Raw genomic sequence first — 12,524 nt, forward strand, 5'->3', positions numbered from 1 at the left:
TGGCCTGGTGGAAAACTGATGCCAAGTATTCATTGAGATTAGATTTTTTCCTAGCTGTTAGTTGTCAGCTGCCCCATTTGGTTCAGCAAAGGTCCAAGGTTACTCCTGCTTTTTTTCCAACTTCCCATGTATCTAAGAAGGATTTTTTATTGTCTTCGATTCCTGTAGACAGTTTGAGTTCTACTTCAACCTTGGCTTTTCTGCTCCGCTCCCTACAGGTGTAGGTCAATGAGGAATAGTCCTCCGTAGAGGTTTTTCCTGACTTCCATCCCTTATAAACTGCTCTCTTCAGATTCAGGAGGTCTGTGAGTTCCCTGCTGAGCTCAGGGGGTCTCCCAGGCCTTTTGCTACCTTTTCTATGGCCCAGAATGGACTTCCCTTGCGTTTTTAGGATTGTGTCCTTAAGGAGCGACCACTCATCACGGACTCCCCTCCCCATCAGATCAGGGTTTGCCAGCTTTGTGATGGATAGAGGAAGTGATGAACTAATGATCACTGTGACCAGGCTTTCCTTTGATTCTCAGGTCACTGACTAGATCTTCCCCTTTAGCCAGTACCAGATCTAGCAGCACCATACCTCTTGTCATCCCATAGACTTCCCGAGTCAAATAGAGCTCATCGATGCAAGTGAGGAAGCTTCACAACAAATCAGATTTGGCTGAAAGCTCTTCCCATGAGATGTCAGGGTGATTGAAGTCACCCGTGATGCTGGAGGGTATGGGCAGGCTCAGAGAGACACATACAGATTGGTGGATTGGACCAAAAGAAATCTCATGAAGTTCAACAAAGACAAGTGCAAAGTCCTGCATTTAGGATGGAACAACCTCATACACCAGTACAGGCTGGGGGTTGTTTGGAGAAGCAGCAGCTCTGCAGAAAATGATTTGGAGGTTACAGTGGAGAAGAAGCTGAGTAAGAGCCAACAGTGTGTGCTTGTTTCAAAGAAGGCTAGCAGCATCCTGGACTGCATTGGTAGGAGCATTGCTAACAGGCCAAGGGATGTGATTCTTCCCCTCTAGTCAGCCCTGCGGAGGCCACAACTGGAGTCCTGCATCCAGTTTTGCACCCCGACTACAGAAGGAATATGGACCGATTGGAGAGCGTCCAGTGGAGTGCAACAAAAAATGACTGGGGGCTGGGGAACATGACTTGTGAGGAGAGAGTGAGGGAACTGGGCTTCTTTAGTCTAGAGAAGAGGAGACTGAGGAGGGATTTAAAGCTGCCTTCAACTACCTAAAGCAGTGTTCAAAAGAGGATGGAGCTGGACTGTTCTCAGTGGTGCCAGATGACAGAACAAGGAGCAATGGGCTCAAGCTGCAGCAACAGAAGATTTGGATAGAAGTGGGCATGCTAGAAGGGAGGGACAGGCTGCAATTGGATCTGGACAGGTTACAGGGGTGGGTGGACGAGACTAGGATGGCATTCAACACTGACAAGTGCAAGGTGCTGCACCTGGGGGGAAGAACCAGCACCATACCTACAGGCTGGGGAACTCCCTTCTCGTCTGTGCAGAGGCAGAAAAGGATCTTGGAGTCATTATTGATGCCAAGATGAACATGGGCGGCAGTGTGGGGATGCAGTCAGGAAGGCCAACCGCACCTGGTCATGCATCCACAGATGCATCTCGAGCAGGTCCAAGGAGGTGATCCTCCCCCTCTGTGCGGCACTGGTCAGGCCGCAGCTGGAGTACTGCGTCCAGTTCTGGGCGCCGCACTTCAGGAGGGATGTGGACAGCATGGAGAGGGTCCAGAGGAGGCCACTCGCATGGTCAGGGGGCAGCAGGGCAGGCCCTACGAGGAGAGGCTACAGGACCTGAACCTGTTCAGCCTCCACAAGAGAAGGCTGAGGGGGATCTCGTGGCCTGTTACAAACTAGTCAGAGGAGGAGTCCCTGTTCCCCCGAGCACTACCAGGAGTGACCAGGAATAGTGGTCACAAGCCGGCAGAGGGGAGGTTTAGGCATATCAGGAGGCGCGACTTGTCAGGGCGGCTACTGGCCAAGAGAAGTGGGCTGCCAAATCTGGACAGCTCGTTTGACCCCATGCTCTTTTTCAGGAAAGATCTGCTCAGGTCCTTTCCAAGAAACTATGAAACCTGCTTTGGCTTTCCCATGAATTAGTCTGAGTGTGATAGTGTCAACAATGACAAATGGCCAAATCTGGACAGCTAATGTTCAGGAAAGAAACAAGCATCCTGCTTTGGCTTTCCCAAAGGAAAGGACACTAGTATAAAATAAAGAAAGTGGCCTTTCTCTGTTTTTCCTACAGAAGTGTTGTGAGGAGAACATCAGAGGTCATGAGGTGCTCAGATACGATGGATATAGGAGGCCAGGTACAGTCCCGTGCGGTTCTGGGAGGGAAGGTTTGGAAATATGCCCGAATCAGAGCGTTCCCAGTTTGTGCTCCAGAGAAATCTCAAAACATTAAAGGAGTCCAGAGAAGAGCCACGCGCATGATCAGAGGTCAGGAAAACAGACCTTACGACGACAGGCGGAGAGCCATGGGGCTCCTTAGCCTGGAAAAGCGCAGGCTCAGGGGTGACCTGGTGGCCACCTAGAAGTTTATCAGGGGTGACCACCAGGATCTGGGGGAACGTCTGTTCACCAGAGCGCCCCAAGGGATGACGAGGTCGAACGGTCACAAACTCCTGCAAGACCCTTTCAGGCTGGACATAAGGAAGAATTTCTTTGCTGTCCGAGCCCCCAGGGTCTGGAGCAGCCTGCCGGCGGAGGTGGTTCAAGCACCTACATTGAACACCTTCAAGAGCAAATTGGATGCTCGTCTTGCTGGGATCCTGACCCCAGCCGACTTCCTGCCCTTTGGGCGGGGGGCTGGACTCGACGATCTCCCGAGGTCCCTTCCAGCCCCCATGTCTATGACATCTATGTGCAGCAGGGCACTGCGGGGCCTGCTCCTGACAGTGATAATATGGGCTCAGCTGCCAGGCACCAGGCAGCACAGGTGCAAGTTGCCGGGGCAACCAGTTGGGTCAGCTGAGCAGAAGGGGGCGGAGCCTGGCCGTTAGAAACAGCGAGGCCGAGGCCGGAGTCAGTCGCCCTCTGGCGGCCTGAGGCGTGGGAGCGCTGCTAGAGCAAGCAGGGCGGGCCCAGTCAGCCAGCCGGATGGCTCGAGCGGCGTTGGCATGGCGATATGGGGTGGAGAGAGCCCTGCCAGGGCCATGGGTGTATTGCACCGGAGGAGCGGGCCAGGCTGTAGGGGTGGAGGAGGCCTGCGGGAGCTCCCCAGCAGTGGGGGGGTTCCTAGCGCTGGAGAGAGCGCTGCGTTTTGGGGTGTCCCCGTCCCAGCCCCAGTGTGGGCGAGATCGGGACGAGCCCAGTGTGGGCGCAGGCAAGAAGCCCCAGTGGGGCATAGGACCCAAGAAGGGGTCTGGGGCCAGGTAAGGCTGAGGCCGCCTGAGCCCCGAGCGTGGGCAGCGCGAGGCACAGGTACCACCCCCTACACTACATGTGTCGGGGTGTTTTGAAGCCTTCCTCAGAGGTACTGGGTGCTGGCTACAGCCAAGGCTGGGGACTTGGACTGGGTGTGCCAATGCTCCTGCTGGGATCAAAGGAGAGGTTCCTGGCTAAAGGGTCTTGCCCCTTTGCTCAGGGTCAGATTGATCACCAAATATCGGGTCAGAAAGGAATTGTACCTCACGGTCAGATTGGTACAGACTGTGGGGACTTTTGCCTTCATCTGTAGCAGGGGGCATGGCTCTCTACCCAGGATCTCTAGACCATGTATCGACAACATATCATGAAGCAGAACGCTGGCTGCTGTGGGTCCCCTTGCTTTACTTGTGGCAGGTGTTGTGTCCAGGCTGGCAGCAGTATTATGCAGAGTTCAGATTATGGATTGTATAGGATGGTTTGGATAGGGATGATCTTGAGATGGACTACATGACCTCTGGAGGCCTTTCCACTCCTACTTCTCTATGATTCTACAATTGGACAGACCTCCTTTGCCTGGACTCACCAGCAGATTTCAGGGGCACTGACCCTTATCAGCCCCTTCTTGCTAGAGTAGACCTTCACACACACACACACACACACACACACACACCCCTCTCCCCTGTCCTCCCCACCCGCCCCCAGCACTGTTATTTTCACCCCAGATCCACAATGGCAGGAGGTGGTGAAAAAGCTGTCCATAAATCTAGCATAGATACATTAGTCCGGTTCTGATACACAGAGTGTGGCATTTCCCAGGTCACTCACTCTTGAAGAAAGAGGTCCTCTGATCTTCACAATGGCTAAAGAGTTGTGAAATAGGAGAAGAAAGTGAGGTTGCAGAGAACAAATTTCCCCCTAAGAAAGGTTAGCTTCATCAGTCAAGAGCATTAAGAAGGAGAGAGAAAGGTTAGCACCGTACACCTGTGAAGTGAAGAACAATGGGCCATTGAGTCCTTCAGTAATAAAGCAAGGTAGAGTTGCACCTTTATAAACTAATTAAATCAGACAAATATGCATAGAGAGAGAGCATAAGCTTTCCAAATATAGAGAGAGACACACACAGAGCACAAGCCTCTTTCGATCTTATTTCGTCTCGAACCCTGCCGTCTGACTGACTTCAGGCTCTCGTGGCTAGGTCCCTCCTCCCTTTCTCTGCACCCTTCATGACTTCCCAGAAATCAGCAACCACGAAAGAAGGGAATCCTCTGTCTGACCTCATCCATGGGGAAACGGGGGCAAGAAAAACACCCAGAGCACATTCATCAAGAACAACCTTTACTAAGAGGGACAGGGAAAAACATCACATCCAAAATATATGGAAGGACACGTCGTTATCAATCCACTGCCGACAGAGTCAGGGCACAGTGCCGGAGCCCTGCCATGCTGGAGGTCTGGAGCCTGTATCCACGAAGGTGTTGTACGATGTCCCCACGGTGAAGAGGATGAAAGGCAGATGCCAAATGCTCTCTTCTCTCTCTCCATGCTGTTCCCATGGGAAGGACCTAGAGATGGTGGAAATCCAGGGTGGGATGGGAAGTATACCACCGCTTCCCGATGCCAACTGTGGGGAGTCGGTGGGTGCCCGTTAGTGATGCCGATGGGGAGAGACAACAGCGGCCTAGAAGCAGACCAGGAGGGTGACCACCTGCCTGAGCCCCGGGAGAAGGTGGATCCCTGGGTGTCCCTCCCAGCAGGCAGGTGGGGACGGGGCGGTATCAGTGGGGCGCCACCTTGGAGGCCTGACGGCTCACGGGAGGCTTTTTGAACCTGACGTTGGGGCCCTTGTTCCGTGGATCCCGGGACAGCCGGGCCTTCATGGTGAGGCGCAGCTTGGAGAAGGTGCGTTGGAGGCACCTCAGGAAGCGGCGGCACAGAGGGACCTTTTCTCTGGGCACCGATGGGGTCCTGATCTGGGGTTTCTTTTCTTTGGCGGCCTGGACACAAGCGGGTCCATCCATGTGCTGGGGGAAATGTGTGGTGCTGGTGCTGACAGACACAGTTTGGGGTCGTTCGTGGGGAGCTCTCCACAGCCTCCCGTCCTGCCCCTTGCTCCCTCTCTCCAGGTGCTTCTGGTCCAGACTGGAAGGCCCCAAGGGGTCCCCTGGAGCTGGGCGCTGAGGCGCTTCAAGGGGTCCCCGGAAGCTGCCGGGGCCCAAAGAGCCACCTGCCTTCCTCTGCTTCTTGCTACGCACTTGACACACCCCATCCGGGGCTTGGGATGTGCGGAGCCAGGCGTTGGTGGCATCGTCCACCCCCTGCTCAGGTGTCCCTGCCTTCGCCTGAACCTTCACCCCCTGCCGTGTCCCCCGGGAGCCCCCTGTGGGCGGCCCCTCCCGAGCTGGCCCGCCGGGGGCACCCAGCCTGTAGCTCAGGCTCATGTGATGGGCGCTGACCTGGCCCCGAGCCTGCACGTCCCCCTGGGTGGAGAAGGCAGCTGGCACAGGCTGGCACAGGGCCTGGTGCGGGCAAATGGCACTGACACCCTGCGGGCACTGCTTCTTCAGCAGGTCAGCAACCAACGGGAGCTGCAGGTCCTGGGCGCTGAGAGAGGTCAGGATGGAGCCCAGGAGCTGCGCCAGGTCGGGGGGCTCTACAGTGTCTGGCCTGGCTCCAGGCCTGGCTGCCCCCACGGGGCACTGCTTGGTCCCCCCCTCCTTCCACGGCCCAGGGCCTGGCCCTGCACCCCGCCCCCGCTCCCTGGGGAGCCAGTTGGTGTCTCCAGGGGTGCCGGCTAGGCTTTCTCTTGCCGCAGCCCTCGAGCTGCTAGCACGGGTTGCTTTTCCCTGCTGGGGCTGGCTGGAGCCAGGGGGTCTCCCCTGACTGGGCCCCATCCTGCTTCCCCCACCAGGCTTGTGGATTGGCTTGGGGGGCAGCGCAGAGGCTGGTGGGTGCCTCCATGCAGGCGCAGAGGTCTGGGATAATGGGACATCAGTCCCCGGGGATGTCTCTGAGCCTGGGGGCAGCTGGGAGACCAGTTGATCCCGTTCCCAGCTGGTCTGACCGCTGCTTTGCTGGAGGCCCTTTCCTGCACCATCCTGGGAGGTTGTTGAGGCCTTGGGGCTTCTTGCCGTGACCCTCGTCATCTTCCTGAGCAGCCCCTGGAGCTCCTTCAGGCTGCAGCTGGCACCAAGCTGCCCAGAGTCTCCTGGCCAGACCGCACGCCCTGGCTTCCCCTCCAGGCCACAGGCGCAGGGGAGGTCAGGCGCCTCCCCACCAGCCTCATGCAGCTCCCAGCTCCCAGCTGCCCCTGGCTGCCAGCTGGGTGCCCCCCTCTGCCCTCTGGGGTGCCAGGCGGGGGGCAGCTGGGTGCCTTTCCCGGACTGCTCCAGGCTGCACCGCTCCCTTCCTCCACGGCGGCCTCGCACCCCGGTGGGAAGGAGGCAGACGCTGCTCGTTGCACCATCACTGGTGGTGCCCCATGGGTGGGAGAGCTCCTTTCCTGGGTCAGTCTCTGCCCCTGCGGGCATTCGGCAAGAGGCCGGGCCTGGCTCCTCGGGCACCTCCTGCAGCCGCTTCCCCACGAGGTGCCGCTCCGACGCCTCCTGGGAAGCACAAACATCCTCAGACGGGTCTGGGACCTTGGTGCTGGCTTCCCCGGGCAACACGGCGGTGTCTGCAGGATCCTGCTTGCCCGGCGGCTCTGGGGCCAGGACGTGCACCTTCCACCGCAGGCTGACGCAGCCCGGGGGCTGGCAGGGCTTCGGGGCACGGTGGCGGTGCTCCGGGCCCTTCTCTGGCTCAGCCGCGCTGCAAGGCTTCCCCCGAGGATGGGCCTGGGCGGCTGAGGGAGTCTCTGTCCCACACGGAGCCGTCCCCTGGCACCCGCTGGCCGGCGGAGGCCGTGTCTCCGGGCTCCCCTGCTGCAAAGGAGGCTGCAGACGGGCGTCAGCGTGGGGCGCGGGCTGGCTGAGGGCGGCCTCAGGGGGGCTCATGAGCCTCGGGGCCCGGCAGGGCAAGGGCTTGGGGAGGCAGACACAGGGCTCCTGGGGGTCCAATCCCAGAGGCCGCACGGCCTTATCCTGTGGGTCGGATCCAGGCTCCTCTGTCTTCAGGGCCTCGGCCTGCTCACGCCGCGGCGGCTCCTCAGGCAGAGCGGGCAGCGGGTGCGAGACCTGCAGGGCTGCGTGGGAATCCCGAGGGGTGCGGGAGATGCTTTTCTGGAGCCGGGGTGTCTCGGCGTACGTGGGACGGGGGCGCTGGAGCGGCACCGGGGGGATCAGGCGGGCCAGTGACTTGGCATCTGGGCTGGGGAGGCCCTGCCGGCACTGCAGCTGCAGGCTCCAGACGTGGTAGCCCAGATGCTGGGCAACCGCCGGCTCATCTGCCTGTCCTGGTGGGGACTTCGGGGGGTGCCAGGCTGGGCCAGAGAGAGCCACGCCATCCTCCTCCAAAACCCCAAGGGTCTCCCTTAGGCCGGCCAACAGCAGCAGCCCCATGACGGCATCCCCCACGGCAGCATGGCTGGGAGGTTGCATGAAGGCAGCGTCAGGGTCCTCCATTTCCTCGGGCTCCTCGGAGATCCAGGATGATGCCGGACTCGCAGGTCTGGGCCTGTGGCAGAGAGGAGACGGGGGGCAGAGATGAGACGGGGGCAGGGCACGTCCACTCCTCCCCACCCCACATGGTCCAGACCCTAGGGGACGTGGGGCTGGGCCGTGTCCTCCCAAGGACCGCAGCAAACATGGCGTCCAGGTCCCCTCTGGGAACAGGCCACAGGGCCCCCCAGAGACACCCCCACCCCTTCCCCACTCAGCCCTTACGGGATCAGGTCGCTCATCAGGTGCCAGCTCACGTGCTGGAGCCTCCTTTCCACCAGCTGCAGCGTGTGCTCGAGGCTGAGCCTGTCCCCAGGCACGGGGCAGCTGCAGGACAAGGAGGAGGGCATCTCATATGGCTGCATTGCCCCCGGCCCGCCTCCCTTTCCTGAGCCAGCCCCACCCCGGCACAAAGGGGCCCCTCGGGCCCCGGGGGGCTGCAGGGGGCGTGGGGCAGGGCTTACTGTGGGCACCGGGGTGGCGGCGTCTCCTCCGCGTGTCCGCAAGCTGCTGTAAGGGAGAGAGGAAGGAGCTGGCGTGGGCCTGGGGAGGCTCTGCCCCTCCCCAGCTGGCACCCCCAGCCTGCGAGCGGGGCCGGCTGCTCCTCCGTGGCCCCCATGGGCTGGCAGGGGGCAGGGGGCTGTGCTCTCTCCTGCCCCTGCCCCAGGCCGGGCCCGAGGCTACTCACCTCCCAGCTTGACTCTTCCCAGGATCTGCCCCAGCCTCCTCAGCCTCCGACGAACGCCCTGCACACGCAGAGAGCAGCGGGTTAGAGGGCAGCTCCCTGGTCCCCACCATCCCCACGCGGATGTCCCTGCCCTGGGGACCCTGAGCAGGGGGACAAGACCCCCTAGCCAGGAGCCCGGCTGTCGTCCCAGCGGGAGCATTGGCACAGCCCAGGCACCATCCCCGGCCTCGGCTGCAGCCAACACCCAACGCCTCTAAAAAAGGTTTTGTTTTGTTTGGGGTTTTTTTAAAGAAATGTTTCATGATCCAAGCCAAATCCAGTCTGAATTCACGAGGCAGCCCAGAACCATGAGCGGCCGCAGACGCAAGCTACGGAGGAGCCTCCCGTTTCCAGAAAGTGGGCTTTAAGCCCCAGCACCGAGGCGGGTACTAAACCACGCCGGGGAACAGTTATCCCCAGGAACGCTCACGGAAACTGCCTTCAGTGACCCAGACACGTGGCGTTTCCCCGCCTCGAGAAGCGGTTTCAGAACATCCTGACACATGGAGCGAGAAGCAGAGGAGGAGGCAACCAGCAAAGCCCAGAAGCCCCCTCCCTTCGGCCCCCCAACACACACCTACCGGTGAATCCAGAAACCAAAAGACCACTTGAGATAACAGAAAAACCAGGATGAATTCGACAAGAAAATCCATCCTGGTAAAGTTGCCAGGTTGGCGGAGCAAAGATACAGCAACCTCCCTCCTCCCCCTCTTTCTTGGCAACTGCCCACCCTCGGGTGCCTGGGGCCAGGGAGGTAGTCAGGGAGTGACATCACGGCGAGGTCAGAATGGGAGCCCCCTTGTCAGCTCATAAGGGCCACTGCCATTGCCTCGGCCCCACTGCCTTTTTGATCTCTGCCCCTTGCCTTGATGCCACCTTTTGCCTCATCCCCACTGCCTTTTCCCCTGATCTCTGCCACTACTTTTGCCTCATCCCCACTGCCTTTCCCCTGATCTCTGCCACTTGCTCTTTAGTTACCAAGCGTCCCAAGCACAGGTACCACAGGCACCAACACACACACACTGTCACCTGAGTCAGTGTTTAACCTGTGTGTATATGTGTCTGTATGTGTACTGTGTATGATTTCATGTCATTATCATTAGCACATGTATGTGCAGAATTGGTGATAGGTATGCATGCGCCTAGGCTGGTAATTTGGGATGTGCGTGTGCCTGAGTTGGTGGTGGGGGTGTATGCGCCTAGCGTGTGTGTATGCACCTAATTGAGTTTTGTATGTGTGCCAGTGCAATTGTACAACACACCCTCCTGTCTGACAGCACGATATAGAGATCCTGAGCGTTGGCCTGACCCCACCGGGCAACACTTTAACACACATACATGGACACACACTTCTATTGCCTGTCATTATTGTGTAACACACACACACACACGTGCTTTGTATCATGGTTGTGTCACACACACATACTTCTGCTCTGTATCGTTCTTCTGTAACATACACAAATTTCTGCTCTGTATCATTACTCCATGACACACAAGTGTGCGCACACACACACACTTCTATTCCATGTCATTATGTAACACAGAGACACAGCCCTGTGCTCCTTATCATTATTGTGTAAAACAGACACACACTTCAGCTCTGTATGATTATTCTGTAACACACACACACCCGCTCTGCTCTGTGTCATTACTGTGTCACACCACACAGCACCCCCAGGTCCCTCCGCCCTGGGCACACGGGGCCGAGCGGGGCGCCCACAACCTGGCAGCAGAGCGGGAGCAGATTTGCCAGCGCACCCGGGGCTCCTGCCCTGCACGTTGTCCCTGCTCAGCGCGACTCAAGGGCAGGAGCTGAGCCCAGCCCAGGCCCGACCCCCAGGGCGCTGCCGGCCCCTCCAGGGCTGCCCCGCTCCACCCCAGGGAGAGCCCACGCTAGGCCCCGTCACCCCAGCCCTCCTGGGAAAGGGCTGCTGGGCAGAGGGGGCAACCTCTGGGCCCTGCTCCCTGCTGCAGGAGACTTTGTGTCTCTCCCGGGACAGCCTGGCCTTGCTCTCAGGCGCGGGGAAGCCCTTCAGCTCCAGGCAGGCGGGTCCTGCTGGCACAGGCAGCGCGTCTCCGGGCTCCTGCTTGTGTGCACGGCTCTGCCGCCCTCCCCGGGGCTGCTGCGCGCCCGCCTGCCTGGCACGTCGCAGCCGTCTGAGCAGGGAACAACCTGGGACTCACTTTCTAGGCGACCTGAGCGTGGAGCCGGAGGGAGGAGTGTGGCGTCCCCAGGGCCTGTGAGCACGCGCCCAGCAGCGCTCCATCCCCCATGCGGGTGAGGGGCCTGCACCACCCTGGGGGCTTCCCATGGCTGTGCGGGAAATGCAGAAATGGGCAAGAAATGCAGCCCCCGCGCTGTAGGCACTCAGGCCCTGATGCTGTCTCCCACCACTTCCAGTGGGGTTGGAAACACCCCCAAGTGCTGACCCTCCCCACCCTACACAGCAGGCAGCTGTGTCCAAAACAGCTGCAGGTCTTTGACCTTGAGCCCAGGGCTCTGCCCACCTGCCAACCCTAGTGCCAGGGAGGCTGTGGGCATGGCTGAAACCCGGGGTTCATTTGTCTGTCTCCTGGATGAGCAGAGGAGGGGGCAGATACGTGTGAAGGGGGTGAACCCCCACTGGAGACTGCCCCTGTTCGGTGCTTTGAACCCCCACTGAAGACTGCCCCTGCTCGGTGCCAGGGCGGAGGCGGGGGCTGAGCAGGAGGTCGGCCAAGGTGCTCTCCATGGGAGAAGAGAGCAGCAGGGAGCCTGGGCAGGAGGATCGGGGCCCACCTGCCGGGACAAGGAGGGGCCCATCCGGGCAAGAAAGTGGCTGTGCCCCACCTGCTGTCAAAGGAAACCGGCAGCTCCCAGCAGCAGCGGAAAGGAGGGAGAGAAATCCTCCACCTCCACGTCCAAATGGAGGTGGCCCCGGGTGCGCCTGGGCAGGCGGGAGCCAGCACCACCAGAGCGCCAGGCACCCGAAAAGCCATGCAGCTCCCCTCCCGGGTCACCGAGCAGCCTGGAGCCTGGCCCGGCCCCGCAGCCCTGCCGAGCCGTGGAGGAGGGCCCCGCCGCCCTGGCGCAGGAGCTGAGCCAGGCCCACAGCAGCCCCCGCCAGAGCCGCGGCTCCTCCTGAGATGACCAGCACCCATCCCAGGCGTCCAGGAGCACCAGCACCAGCACCAGCTCCTCCTCGGAGAAGGACTCTGAAAGCTCCCCTGAGTCACAAAGCACCAGCTCGAGCAGCAGCTCCTCGGAGGAGGAGGAGGCGATAGCTCGGAGGAGTCCACAAGCACCAGGTCGACCAGCAGCTCCTCCTCGGAGGGCTCCAGTAGCAACCTGGATCCCAGGACCAGCCCGGCCCCCGGTGCCACCTGCACAGGTGAGGGGAGCCACTGGGGCCCGGCGGTCTCAGCACCGCTCACCGAGGGAGGCCGGTTGGACCCTCCATGGGGCTGGGCAGGGGCATCCCTGCAGCATCCTTACAGGCTCGGCAGTGCTACGCTGGCTAGCACTACGGAAGAAAGAGACTTGGGGTCATCATTGACCACACGATGAACATGAGCCTGCAATGCGATGCTGCGCCTAGTAAAGCGACCAAACGCTGGCTTGCATCCATAGATGCTTCTCAAGCAAATCCCGGGACGTCATTCTCCCCTTGTACTCGGCCTTGGTGAGGCCGCAGCTGGAGTCCTGCGTCCAGTTCTGGGCTCCACAATTCAAAAAGGATGTGGAGAAGCTTGAGAGAGTCCAGAGGAGAGCCACGCGCATGATCAGAGGTCAGGAAACCAGACCTTACGACGACAGGCTGAGAGCCATGGGG

At 59.9% G+C, this 12,524-nt stretch overlaps 1 protein-coding gene and 1 pseudogene across 3 annotated transcripts; one reads left to right on the forward strand and one right to left on the reverse strand.

Moving 5' to 3' along the window:
* Nucleotides 1-4,172: 4,172 nt before the first annotated feature.
* On the reverse strand, nucleotides 4,173-9,531 carry LOC149851755 (uncharacterized). Of its 3 annotated transcripts, none has more exons than XM_090030413.1 (5): nucleotides 9,294-9,531; nucleotides 8,674-8,731; nucleotides 8,450-8,495; nucleotides 8,211-8,312; nucleotides 4,173-8,001 (listed from the first exon to the last, which is right to left on the reverse strand). In XM_090030413.1, exons 1-5 carry the CDS (start codon nucleotides 9,363-9,365, stop codon nucleotides 5,166-5,168), a joined length of 3,114 nt encoding a protein of 1,037 aa, XP_089886539.1. In that variant the 5' UTR covers nucleotides 9,366-9,531; the 3' UTR covers nucleotides 4,173-5,165. The 3 variants fall into 3 exon arrangements, with proteins under 3 accessions (XP_089886539.1, XP_089886537.1, XP_089886538.1); XM_090030412.1 differs by lacking the exon at nucleotides 9,294-9,531 and having other exon boundaries at nucleotides 4,174-6,668; nucleotides 6,951-8,001; nucleotides 8,674-9,105; XM_090030411.1 differs by lacking the exon at nucleotides 9,294-9,531 and having other exon boundaries at nucleotides 8,674-9,105.
* A 1,453-nt stretch (nucleotides 9,532-10,984) lies between these two features.
* Nucleotides 10,985-12,406, forward strand: LOC149851756 (uncharacterized; annotated as a pseudogene).
* The last annotated feature ends 118 nt before the right edge of the window (nucleotides 12,407-12,524 follow it).

Source organism: Crocodylus siamensis, unplaced genomic scaffold (genome assembly GCF_052110815.1).
Source record: "Crocodylus siamensis isolate JL-2025a unplaced genomic scaffold, ASM5211081v1 HiC_scaffold_266, whole genome shotgun sequence".
Classification (NCBI taxonomy): Eukaryota; Metazoa; Chordata; order Crocodylia; family Crocodylidae; genus Crocodylus; species Crocodylus siamensis.

Excerpts from the sequence above, each read along its gene's own strand:
- LOC149851755 (XM_090030411.1), bottom strand. The coding sequence starts at position 8,872 with ATGCTCCCGCTGGGACGACAGCCGGGCTCCTGGCTAGGGGGTCTTGTC. Across the intron at positions 8,313-8,449 it reads CCGCCACCCCGGTGCCCACA|CTGCCCCGTGCCTGGGGACA; the intron begins GTAAGCCCTGCC and ends CTTGTCCTGCAG. Across the intron at positions 8,002-8,210 it reads CTGATGAGCGACCTGATCCC|GCCCAGACCTGCGAGTCCGG; the intron begins GTAAGGGCTGAG and ends TCTCTGCCACAG.